Below are 12,765 nucleotides of genomic sequence, written 5' to 3' on the forward strand. Positions count from 1 at the left end.
CAGATCTGCTGGACGATAACCACAGCAGAGAGACCAGTCTGCTGAGAGTCACATCTACCAGCCCAGCATTTCTCTGCCTACTTACAGCATATTTCAGATATGTCTCTATCCTCCACATTCTCTGCGTCATTCTTTCCTCTCCCTCTCCACAAGGCAGTCACAGATATCAGCAGTGTTAGGGGACAGGATGGAGGAGCAAAAACTCTCCCACTTTCCTCTGCATGCCCCCGAGGATGGGAAACACCAGCTCAGGGAGTGAGCTACTCCGCTGAGAAATGACAGCATTTAACATAATCGCAGCAGGTGAAGTGGTTAAGAGGTGCAAAAAACAAGCAGAGAGCTGGCATTCCCCCATCTCCCCTGCTGTCAGTCCGAGAGGGACAGAGAACTGAAAACTCATGGCAGCAGAGCAGGGAGCTGCTGTGACAGTGACTCTGCTGGGAGGGCTGCGCTGGGGGCTGCTCTGTCCCTGCGAGGGACCCCTTGATCTCCGGCTTGATTTCTCTGGTCTATCCTTTGGAGCCAGGCTGTGCCTCAGCAGGGACTGCCCACTTAGAGGGGGAGAGGAAGAGACGGATTTGGAAAGATAGCGAGGAGGAGGAGGGGGAGAGGCAGCGGGAAACCCAGCCCACCCTTTGGCTTCCTCCTGCCTCCTTCTAAAACCCACAGATTTCTCCAGCCTGTCCAAGAGCCTGAAGTTCCCTCAGCCGTGCTGCCGGGACTGCGAGGTATGGCCCGAGATTCGCGTTTGCCTTTGCTGTGCTTTTCCTCCCGACACGGGGGTCCCCACAGCCCGACTCGTGGGGGACCCTGGCCAGGGACCCGCTCTCCCAGCCCGGGGAGCGTGTCCAGTGCTCGCAATGCATCACTCGGGATGGGGAGCTGGACGCTCTCCACCCCAAGCAGAGCGTTTAGAAACTCCTCCTGACTTCACCCCTTTCTCTTCTCCGCAGCATTTCCACTTCTAAACTGTCTCTTACTCAATTTCGCTGCCAGAGCTTTAATGCTGGCATCTGACTGCAAAGGTTTAACCCGCCCTCATTCTTCTCTCTCCTCCCTTTTTCCCCTCTGGGCTTTCAGCTGGTGGGTAGTTCCTTAGCGAGATCCGAGAGACCACGGTCTGGGCACAACCAGCCTGCAGAGAAAATCAGATCTAGTTACGAACAGTCCCCACTAGTCCCAGCCTGAGGTGCGTTGGCAGGTGATGTTTTACTCACCAGAGTATCCACATGAAGAACAAAAGAGCTGTCGACTTCATCTCAGCGGTTTTATTTTTTCAGTGCAGCCGGTCTTATTCTTCCTGTGGGGGGGAAAAAAAAAAAAAAAAAAAAAAAAAAGACACTCGGCTTTTTGTTCCAAGCAAACTTTGAAAGCCTTTCAAGTCTGCTGCCCTGGCTTGCCGAACTCCAGCTGATCGACTGTTAGGGAGACGGAGACTGCAGGAGAGGAGGAGCAAAGCTCTTCTGGGGTGTTTTTTTAAGTTTTAGGGACTGGGGTTCGGTCAGGCACAATTTTAGGTCCATACAGAAGAGACAAGGGCTTGCTTCCTTTAAAGGCAGCCGCTGTCCTTCCCGGCCTGGTGACGTGACAGTCTAACTGCTCTTTGTGTCCCTTCTCTAAGAAAGCTCCACTCTGTTGCATCCAGCCAAAAACAAGGAAATTTAACCGTTTGGGGGCTGAATTCCCACCCAAACCGAAAGGCAAAAGTTTCAAGTTGGAGAGAAATCGGGCGTACCGGGAATGTCACCGGTACTCCCGAGTCCTCAGAGAGGACCAACTTGAAACAGCCCAAAAACTCAGCATCCCTCCAAAAGGACAAAAGTTAATTGCAGCCGTTTGTTAGGGTGGATCAGGCGACTTTCAAGTGAAAATGAAAGGCTGTTGCATCCTGCGCCAGCAGCAAAAGCCAAGCCATTGTCTGCCACATAGGCAGGAGCAGAGGTGCGGGAGGTGTTGGGAGGGGGAAGAGCAGAAATAAACTTTTCGAAGTTTTTTTCAAGCCCCTCCTTCTACAACACTCTGCTCTTCCATGACTCAGCCCCAGAGGAATGTCGGCTCCCATGGAAACCTTTTCTGGGTCCTCTGGTCCGAAGGATGCCAGGGCTGTTATCGCTGGAGCGCCTGTGGCAGGGCAAGTCCAGGGAATGCTTTGGAGATGGTTTGCATTTTTGCAGAACATTTATCGGACAGTTTATTCTCTCCCTCCTTTGTGGAGCTGTGCGGGATCAGCTGGTTACATCCCCCGGGAGCCGGAGCGACCTCCGGCACTTGGCACTAAAATATCCGGGCTACTTTTGACACTGCCTTAGGTCCAGCCCACACAAAAGAAAAAGCTCAGGCAGGACAGCAAAATTCTGTCTCACCTGTCTGCACAGAGCTCATCCATGAGCCGCTGCCTGCAGACCCCGGCTCATCCAAGCACTTTTCTTCGTACTAATTGGATTGTTTTCCAGTATAGATTCAGTCTGCAACCTGGAGAAACTATGGCAGCTTCAGCACCCAGCTGTGATGGGCTCTTGCCGTTGTATCAATAAGCCCTGTAAGATCTGGAACATTTCCTAGTTCAATCAGAGCTGCTCAGCCCCCAGCACAGGGAATGGGTTCACACAGTGTTGGGGTGTAGCCGTGCCTCTACTGACTCTGCATGGGCACATAGAGTAGGTAGATCTCTTCCCCGCCGCGTTTTACTTGGAGTGTGTAAATGTGTGTGTGAGCTAAAGGGAATTGCACTTCCATCTAAACCTTGCATGGCTTTCTGAGCCTGCACACTGTGTGAGAGGGGTCTGTGCAGGTGGCAGGAGCCAGGCTGGCTTCTGCCCACTCCCCTGCCCTGCTCCCCAGGCACCCAGGGCAGCTGCAGCACATCTGGGTGAGCCAGCACTGAACATGCAGGGACCTGTTCAGCAGGGAGCTTTATGGAGACTCACGCAAACAGCTCCAGCTTCAAACGGAATTTTAGCCTGGGAGTGGCTGCTGAGCAAAGCTCAGAGGGTCTTGCTTGCATAGGGAGGTCAGGGCCAGGCAGTGGGGACCCAGCCCTGGCATTGTGCCTCTATGGGGGTCACACTTGGTCACCCATCTGCACCTTGAAAACTGTGGCCCCAGTGGGCTTTGGCAGAGTCTTTTTCTGGGCCAGTCTTGCCTTTACACTCCGTGTGAGGTGGGGGAATGTCAGCTCCTCCAGAGGCTTGGACAAGCCGTGAGCAGAAGGAGGGTGGGTGCAGGAGACCCTGCTGCCAGGCTGGGCTGCAGGCAGGAGCTGAGGCATGGGAGGGTTTTGCCCAGCCATTGCCCATTCCGGCCTCCACGGCTGCAGTGGGAGGAGGCAGCGGAGCCCCTCACCCGGGGTTAGCAGGGGTGGCAGCTGGGGTGAGCCCGGTGGCCTCGGGGAGGAGCTGTCAAAGTGGCCAGGCAGAGACTCCTCCCCACGCTAACGTGGCACCCCAAAGGGCTTACGCAACCCTGGACAGGGCCAGCGCCACATGGACCGCTTCCCACCATCCATGGAGCCTCTCCTGGAAGCTGCGCCCGCCTCGTCAGTGTCCTCCCCCGACCCACAAAGGACCCCAGGCTGGGGTTCCCATGAGGGACCCACAGGCCCAGTGGCACAGATTCTCCTCTGTGCATCACTGCGGGGTATTTTCCCCATCAGGAGAAACCTGATGGTGCCACAAGCTTGGGGGGAGCGTGGCAAAGAGTTGCCCAGAGCAGCTTGCTTTGAGTTTATGGAGGTGCTGAGGGTCAGCCTCAGACCTCTCTACACCCTGTGGTCTTCTTCTTTGGGGTATGCAGTGAACAGCTGGTGCTGAGGGCCATCCTGGAAAGGTGAACCACTGAGAGGGGTTTGTGGGAGCCCCCAGACCCTGTTTATAGAGTGACTGGGAGCTGAAAGCCCCATGTAGGATGCAAGTGGGGTCAGGTATCAAAAAGGCTGCACAGCCCATGGGTCCTGCAGCTCATGCGTGCCCTGTTGTCTCCTCAATTCACAGCATTCAGGAGGGCAGGCCTGAGGAGAGGGTGGTGACCATGGAGCTTCTCTCATTCTATACTCAGCAGCCCTTTCTGTGCTGGTTTCCAGCATCCTGCGAAGTGCTAGTGTCTGTTGATTCCTTTAGGATGCAGAAGGACGTAAGTCCCTGCTTGCTAAAATCTTTTTCCCTGTTTTCTTCTGTCCAAAATGACCCCTTGGCTGCACTCCCCTTGCTGCCCTCTGCCCTCCATGGGGCTCACAAAGCAGTGCCAGCCACTCCCAGTGCAGAGCCCCTCAGGGATCCTCCCAAGTCCCTCCAGGGGGATGGATGCTGAGCTCGTGGTGCGGCCCAGCTGCCTGCTCCAAAGAGCATCCTCTTGGATAGCAGAACCATGGCTGCTCCACAAGGAGGGAGACTTGCACCACGGACCACGTTATCCCGATGGAGCAACTCCGTGTGCAAGGCTCCTGAGCTGTTATTTCAGGACTTTTGACCACCAGGCATTCAGGAATGACCATTTGCAAGCCAGCCAGGGGCTCACAGACACTGCAATGTCCTCGCTGCACAGGCTTTGCGTCAAAAAGGTTGTTGTTTTATAATAAATTTGTTTTACCATCTAAGGCACACAACAGCTCTGCAGAACTTGTTTGCTCAGACTTTTTCATGCTCCTTCTTCCTCCAAACACAACACTGGCAGCTCCAGCTGTCTGCTGGCTCCTAGCAAACATGTAATTCCTCGACCCCAGCTTACTGCATGTCCAGACTTTGAAATTCAAGGCTTTTTTAAAGCTTGGGGAAATGATCTAAGATGGCTTTGGTGTGGGGTTGGGTTCTTGTTAGTGCCGCCTTCCACATGTGCATGCACTGCCCTCTTCTCCAGGCTGGGCACTGCCCAATGAGCATCACTGAACCTCAGAGCATCTTCCAAAGTAAACAAGCCCCTTGGGAGAAGCCCAGGAGGAGCCTTTACAAGTCAGGGGATACCAGCAAGGGGGGAGATGGCCAGAATCACCAGTACTTTTCCACCTCCCTCCCCAAACAACCCTTCCAGGAGTGAAGAACCAGTGATCTCTGCTGGCAAATGCTGGCAGAGCTCACAGAAGCCTCCAGAACAAATCAAGACCAGGGGAAGGGACAGCTCATACCAAGCAGGAGAGGAGGGAGCTGCTCAGCTGCAGCCTTGATAGAGCAAAAGGGCTCATCACCCCCTCCCCACAGCTCCTCTGCCACAGGTCCTTCATGCCACCACAGCAGCCATCCCCAGCACCCCCTCCTAGCCCTCTGACATCCCAAGGAAGCTGCCGTCCATTCCCTCACCCCTATTTTGCACAGACACCCCACTGGGGGCTGGGTGAGGTCCTGAGATTGGAAAGAGGATTTTCTCTGAGTGGCCAAACCATGCTAAGTTCGAAAGCAGAGCCCAGCCCGGCTGGCGTCTTGGCAGCACAGGTTTGGTGTGGTTTTACACCCAGAGAGCTGCTGTGCATGGAAAGGAAAGGATGCAGTGACACCAGATATCCTGGGAGAGAAGAAGAAACCTTGTCCAACACTTTCTGTCCCAGCAAATCCCTCCCTTTGCTGGCGCCAGGGCGGGCTGTGCTGGCCCGGCCGCGCAGGTGGAGCGGAGGAGCGCAGGCGGAAGGGACACTTGGCAGGGGGACAGGTCCCCTCGCTGGCACGAGAGAGAACGGCGGAGTTCCACTGTCCCCGGGGCGGAAGGGAGCGGGCAGCCCTCGCTGTCAGCAGCGGGATGCCACCGGCATATTAAGCGGCCAGCTGAGCTCCTCTCCGCCCGCACACAGAGGGGCTCGTCCCTGCCAAACAGGAACCGGGGGGGACAAGGCCAGGGGGATGTCACCAGCTGCGCTCTCCTCCTGGCTCACATCACAGCCGGTGTTAGCTGGGCTGCCTCGTCCTACGGAGGCTCTGCAACAGCCCAGACTGGGAAGGTGCAAAGGGCTCATCCTTCTGGAGCTCGTCTCCCAGCAGGACACAACCCCCAAGTGTCCTGGGTCCCTCAAACCCAGTCTGGGGACTCTCAGGTCTGAGCAGGAAAGGGAAAAACAATAGTAGACACCCATACATGTCAGTCTTTGATATCCCTAGGGACATCTGCGTCCATAGGGGAAGAGGTTTTCTAAAGGATTTAATTGTCAAGTGCTCTGTCTCGTTGTCTCTCTGTTATCTCTTTCCTTCCTCCACTTCCATTTTTCCTCTGATCGACAAATAAGATGATAGAGCTTCATTCCTTGTACCTGGCACTCATATCAGGGGATTTCTAACATGAAAAATATGGGGTGATTGGTAAAACAAAAAGCCTCCAGAGAAGGAAAGAGCCAATTTGATTGTGATTTTCCTAAAGGCATCCAGGAGAGCAACAGACATCTAAACCCCACTGTCTCATTTTGCAAAATCAAATTAATTTATCTTGGAAACACGATTTGGCCCAAGGTTTTGGCTAGAAAAGCCTGCATGTGGGTCTGTAATGCTGAACAGACAAGGCAGGAAATGGAGAGAACGCCCTTCTCGAAGTGTCTGAGTGCTCAGCCTGGAGCCCAGTGACACACAGTGGCCTCCTTCCTCATCCCTCCTTTTCCTCTGCTTTATTCAAGGTCTGCTGAAAGATGAGGGCCTGGATTTTCTTCCTTCTCTGCCTGGCAGGCAAAGCCCTGGCAGCGCCGGTAAGAGCAGGAGACAGCAGAGCCTCTGCTGTCGGGGTTGTCCATCTGGAGTAGCCGATGGGGATTTTCTTTTATAACAAATAAAGTACTCAGGGATGAGGGGCAACTTGAGGGTGGCCCTACTGCCCATTCCAGTGGGTCACCCCCCTTGGGACTGCCCCAAGGACCCCCACTCACGGGTCTTTTCCCCTGCAGCAGGAGGCTCTGCCCGATGAGACAGAGGTCATCGAAGATCCCACCACAGAGGTAGGTGGTTCTGTCCCTCCTCCTCACCCACTCCCTCAGCACCACAGCTCTGGGGAGAGCCAAGGGGGAGCTGCTCTGCCCCCCAGGAGCTGGGGCTGTGCTCTGTGTGCACCCACAGCAGAAACACCAACCTCTTTTGCAGGAGCCTGTGGGGGCTAATCCCGTCCAGGTGGAGGTGGGAGAGTTCGAGGAACCCACGGAGGATGTAGAGGAGATTGTTGCAGAGAGTAAGTCCCTCTTCCCCTGCCCTCCTGCTGGCAGGGACACCATCCCCTCCCTGTGTGGGGGAGTTTAAGCCACCCCAAACACTGAGGGACTCCTTTGGGAAGGGCTGTAGCACAAGGACAATGCCAGCCTGGATGCACATTTAAAGCAAAAGAGGCACATGGCCTCTTCCAGCCCTGGGCTCTCTGTAAGCCCATTTTTTGCAACAGAAGAACGGCTAAAGAAAGGAGTCCAGGATTAGCTCGAGGGCTAGCATGGACTTCTGGAAACCTTCACATCTTCCTGGTGTGAGAATAGATGCTGGGGGCTGTCCCTGGCGAAGTCTCTGTCTTCCCTCTGTGCTGAGGTGTGCTGAGCATCTCATGGGAGGTGAGGATGTGGCTGGCTCTGACTTTGCTCCCCTCCTGCTGCAGACCCCTGCCAGAACCACCACTGCAAGCACGGCAAGGTGTGCGAGGTGGATGACAACAACTTGCCCATGTGTGTGTGCCAGGACCCCTCCAGCTGCCCTGCCACCGCCGGCGTCTTCGAGAAGGTGAGGGCAGCAGCTGCTGGGTGGTCCAGGGCAGGGAGGGACCCACATGGGCTTTGCCAGATGGAGACAGAGTCAGGATGGCTGGTGAAGAAGGAGCCATTGCCCACCCCAGGAAACAAGTCAAACATCTCGCTTGGAGACTCTCCCTGCCTCTCATGCAGCATCTGCCCTTCCTGTGCAGGTCTGCGGCACTGACAACAAGACCTACGACTCCTCCTGCCATTTCTTTGCCACCAAGTGCACCTTGGAGGGAACCAAGAAGGGACATAAGCTGCACCTGGACTACATTGGGCCTTGCAAATGTAAGTGGGGCCAAACCCTCAGACAACGGGACCCCTAACTGGGCACAGCCCCCATGTTCACAGTCTGAGGGAGAGCAAAGGTCCTGGCAGGCTCGGGGCTGAGGTGGGAGGGTACTGGGGCTGCATGTCCAGGGTGTGGAGCTGCATGTCCAGATGCTGCACTGACCACTGTGTATGACTTGCAGTCATCCCTGCCTGCCTGGACACAGAGCTCACCGAGTTCCCCCTGCGCATGCGGGACTGGCTCAAGAACGTGCTGATCACCCTGTACGAGCGCGACGAGGACAACAACCTGCTGACCGAGAAGCAGAAGCTCAAGGTGAGGGACAGGGGAGGCAGTCTGGGAGCTCACCCCTGCAATGGAGCCAGCATAGACAGGGAGCCTGTCCACAATGACCTGTGGGATCCCTGTAAAGTCCCTCCCAAGGTCACCCCTTGCACCCCATTTCCCTGCTGACAAGGTCTCCCCGGCCTCTCCCATGGCAGGTGAAGAAGATCCATGAGAATGAGAAGCGCCTGGAGGCTGGTGACCACACCGTGGAGCTCCTGGCCCGGGACTTTGAGAAGAACTACAACATGTACATCTTCCCCGTGCACTGGCAGTTCGGGCAGCTGGACCAGCACCCCATTGATGGGTGAGTGCCAGCAGAGCAGGATGGAGACCCCACCATTTCTTGCCCAAGGACCAGGGTGATTCGGCAGTAGAAGGTGCCAAGGCAGGCTGGAGATGTGACACAAGTGGGTGGCTGGTGGCAGAGTCATATCTTGCAGAGGTTGTGGCAAACCAGGCTGGGGTAGAGGCACCTTTGCCTTCTGCAAACAGCTCTTCTGCAGGCCTCCCCCAGCCCCAGGTGCTCCCACCTCCCTTGGGTGTGGAGTTTCTCTCTTCTCAGATTTACTGTTCTATGACAGTCCCCTAAAATATCTTAGTCCAAAGGCCCCGGGATAACTGCAGCAGCTGAGATAGCAGCTGCTGGCTTAGCTCTGGGCTGGAGATGGGCATGAGAATGATCACACACGTGGGCCTGTGGGCTGAGGGCAGCTGGCAGGGACCCCCAGCTGGTGGCTATTTCATGACCAGCACAGCCAGCTGCAAAGGCAGACACCAGTCTTGACCCTGGTGACACTTAGTGGCTGATACTGGGAGGGCACTGGGACAGCAGCCAAACCAGAGAGCTGGGGCGAGCATCTGCCCTCCTGCGACCATGTGGTCACCTCGGCAGGTACCTGTCCCACACCGAGCTGGCCCCGCTCCGTGCCCCCCTGATCCCCATGGAGCACTGCACCACTCGCTTCTTCGAGGCCTGCGACCTGGACAACGACAAGTACATCGCCCTGGAGGAGTGGGCCAGCTGCTTTGGCATCAAGGAGCGTAAGTGCTGAGGAGGGTAGGAATGGGGGTGGAGGGGAGACTGAAGAGCACCCCCAGAACCCCCACTCTGGCTGAAGCAATGCATTACAGCCTGCCCTGGGTGAGGGAAAGCAGGGGGGAGTGGGGAGGGTGCAGGAACAGTGGGACCCTGGCACCATCCACCTCCTGACTTTGTCTCTCTCTTTTCCTTCCACAGAGGACATAGACAAGGATCTTGTGATCTAAAGGCTCTCCTTCCTGCTCTGCTGCCAACTTTGTCATGTTTTAACCTTCCCACTTCCTTTGGTTTTCAAATTGCTTTTGTTTTGTTTTGTTTTTCCCCTGGGAACAAGGTGCTAATATAGGTCTAAACATATGTAGTAACGGTGCTAAGAGAAATAACAGTCCTCCTTCATAGCCTTATCTATTACCACTAGATTACTCACCCAGCTGTTTCCACATGCTGTTACCAGCCTTTTCTCTCTCTGAAGTGTCTTTACCGCTGACTGTTCCTGTGCTAAATATCCGCTCCACCTTGGCATCGATCTCGGATCAGCTTCTCCTAACTTCTCCCTAACAGCACGTTCCTGGACATGTCAGACACAAAACCCTCTCAGCTGATTCACCGGCCCAGTCACAGATGCCAGTGAGGGAAGGCAGAGCCAGAGGATGTAGGAGGATTGGGTTGTCAAGCAGAGCAGCTGCAGGTGACATTGTGGCCACCCAGCTCGTGGTAGGAAGGATGGAGAGGGGTGAGAAAGACAGAGTGGTAGGATTTTGTTTTCCCTTTTTTTTAAAATTTTTCCTTCCCATTCCCAGGGCTTGAATTTAGCAGTTATTGGGCACAAAAAAAAAAAAAAAAAAGAGAGAGAGAGAAAACGAACAAGTGAATAGGGAAGTGCACAGAATTTCAAATAAGTAAGATGAAATTATTCCCATCCTGTAAAATCGTCTTCAATAATAAAGGTTTGGAAGTGCTACATGCTTCACCATCACTCAATGACCACGCTGCTGTCGTGTTTTCTGTGCTAGATGGGGTGTGTGTGGCTCACCTTGACCTTGTGATTCAGCTGTAGGTGAGATAAAGCTCTTGGCTCTCCCCAGATCACAGTGCCCTTAAGCACTGCTCACCCCTCTGCCTTGGCTGTGCTTAAATTCCAGCCCTGCTCTCCCAGGGAAGCCGTGTCACACTTGGAAGGAATGTTTCTGCCCAGAAAGTGGCACATTTGCCACATGCTTGAGGGAAAGGCTGTAATATTTTTTTCCTCTTGTGGATTTAAGGGACGCAAAGGATGGAAGGGAAAAGGTATTTGGATTTTGCTTTATAAGAGAGGGTCCTGACAGGAGCAAAGTGATGGTTAAATCTCACAGGCTGAGAACTCTTTTTTTACCTCTGAATGTTCCCCGTGCCTTATATTATTAAACTCCTGCCACAGTGTGAGCAACCTCATGAGTCTCTGTAATAAAAAATATTGATTTGAAACACTGACAATAAACCAGCCTGCAAAGTTCCTCTGTTTCATCCCATCCTGGTGAGGGGGGTTGCCCCCTCAACACCAACCTCCTGGGTTCAAGTTGTTACCACAGGTCTCCCAGCCCCAGAAAAGGTTCTGGTCCAAGGTAAGCTGAGGTGCTTCTGCCCATTCCAGCCCATCACTGCAAAGGGCTTGGGGAATATCGGATGAGTAGCATGTGGGTGGAGATGGGGTCACTGCAGCAGCCAGCACAGACACTCATGTGGCTCTCAGGCCCTTGCTTTCATCAGCAATAAGATCTCTGGGAAAGGCAAAAAGGCACAACAGTAGGAAAATAAACACCCCCATTTGCATGGGCTAAAAATAGCCAAGTTGCAAGAGCTCTGGCTCAGCTGTGAGGTCCCTGTTGACAGCCCCTGTGGGATGTGCTGCGCTCCCAGTGGAGCTGTCAGGTCAGATCCTGCACAGGGGCACTCCCAGCTACAGAGCCCTGGGCAGATCCCACAGGAGACAGTCACTCTGCAGTGCATTGCCAAGGTGTTTCACCCCAGTGGGAAAGCTGTTGCCCAGAGCAGCCAGGTGAGGGTTTTCTACCCCTGCCTTGAAGCACAGCACCCATTCCACCTGGCCACACTGCTTCCCAGGGCTGTTAGCCAAAGGGGGGTTCTCAACGGAGACACAGTGAGTGTCTCCCTACCGCGGGAGCAGCCTCTGCGAGCTGGCAGACCTGACACAGAGAGGGGCACCACCGCCCATGACCCCTGCAAGAGCCAGCTGGATGTAACCCACCTTCAGGCCTGGAGAGTTGCTGCAAGAAGGTTTGGGCAGGAGAGAGGACAGGAAGACAGGCAGGGGCTGGAGAAGATCAGCCATCCTGTGCAAGCCTGCTTTCCAGTCACTCCCTCTCAGCCAGAAACCCTCATTCCACTCCCCCGCCGAGATGCAGCTGCATTCTTTCCAGCTCAGCCCTCTGCCAGCGCTGCCGGACAGGCACGGGAGCTTCCTGTGCAAGAGAAGGCTTTCCAACCTTCCTCTCCCCTGCCTTCAGTGCAGGAGTCAGCTCTAAGTCCCAGCAAGCTCAGGAAAGCCAGCAGGCTGCACCAGGAGAGCTGGTTATCGCAGCTCTGGAAGGTGATCCATCTCCAGGGCCATGTCCCATCCCATGGGACAATACTCATGTCCCAGCAGTCTGGCAGAGCCCAAAGGAGCCAGCCCAGTGCTATAACAACGTGCAGCTGCCCTGGCTTTAACTGAGCATCAGAATGAGCTCAGGAGAGGTTGAAGCTGGGGCTCTCTTAACCCTTAGAAGGTCACAGCCTGAAGTATCAAGTGGCTGGAATTTCACTGCCTTGGGGCAAATGCCATACAAGGGGTTATGTCAGGACTTGAGGAATAAGCTGGCCTCATTGAGCTTTCAGACCTAGACAGTCAGCAAGGGTGGAACAGAACAGCCCTTTCCCTGTTAGAGCCGAAATTGAGCCTTCCCGTGCCTGTACAGCAGTAATGAAACTCGCCTGTACTTTCCGAGTGGAAATTCTCCCTGTGGTTAGTGCTGACTGAGGACACAGTTTGCAAACCCAAAAAAAAAGGAAATAGAAAAATAACAGAGAGATTTGGATCCAAAGGCAGCATCAGCCTAACCCGAGTGCTACACTGCATCTGCAGAGATGGTTCATTTTGGTGCAGTTACTCACTGAGCCATGTCCTGCACTCAAGAGAGGAAAGATGGGACAGACAAAGATTTCTGTAGAGATTCGTGCTGTCCTGTCTGTTTTCCTGACCCTTACTTTTGTAAGAGAAACAAACTGTGGCATGAATACTGCATTAAGATTTGTGGATTAAAGGTACAAAATACAGGTGATGAAAAAGGTGACAAGCCAGGGATCACTGTGACTACTCCAGCCACACACCTGGAGACAGCCTGGACTCAGAGCCTTACTGTCTGCAAGGTGTGGCTGCACCTGGAGCTGCTTCTACTC

At 54.4% G+C, this 12,765-nt stretch overlaps 1 protein-coding gene across 1 annotated transcript; it reads left to right on the top strand.

The window, feature by feature from the left end:
• The first annotated feature begins 590 nt into the window (after positions 1–590).
• On the top strand, positions 591–9,860 carry SPARC (secreted protein acidic and cysteine rich). The gene is made up of 10 exons (XM_069028978.1): positions 591–728; positions 6,584–6,652; positions 6,848–6,898; positions 7,041–7,125; positions 7,537–7,658; positions 7,840–7,960; positions 8,146–8,279; positions 8,447–8,595; positions 9,184–9,332; positions 9,529–9,860. Exons 2-10 carry the CDS (start codon positions 6,596–6,598, stop codon positions 9,555–9,557), a joined length of 897 nt encoding a protein of 298 aa, XP_068885079.1. The 5' UTR covers positions 591–728; positions 6,584–6,595; the 3' UTR covers positions 9,558–9,860.
• Positions 9,861–12,765: the final 2,905 nt, after the last annotated feature.

Source organism: Aphelocoma coerulescens, chromosome 13, assembly GCF_041296385.1.
Source record: "Aphelocoma coerulescens isolate FSJ_1873_10779 chromosome 13, UR_Acoe_1.0, whole genome shotgun sequence".
Classification (NCBI taxonomy): domain Eukaryota; kingdom Metazoa; phylum Chordata; class Aves; order Passeriformes; family Corvidae; genus Aphelocoma; species Aphelocoma coerulescens.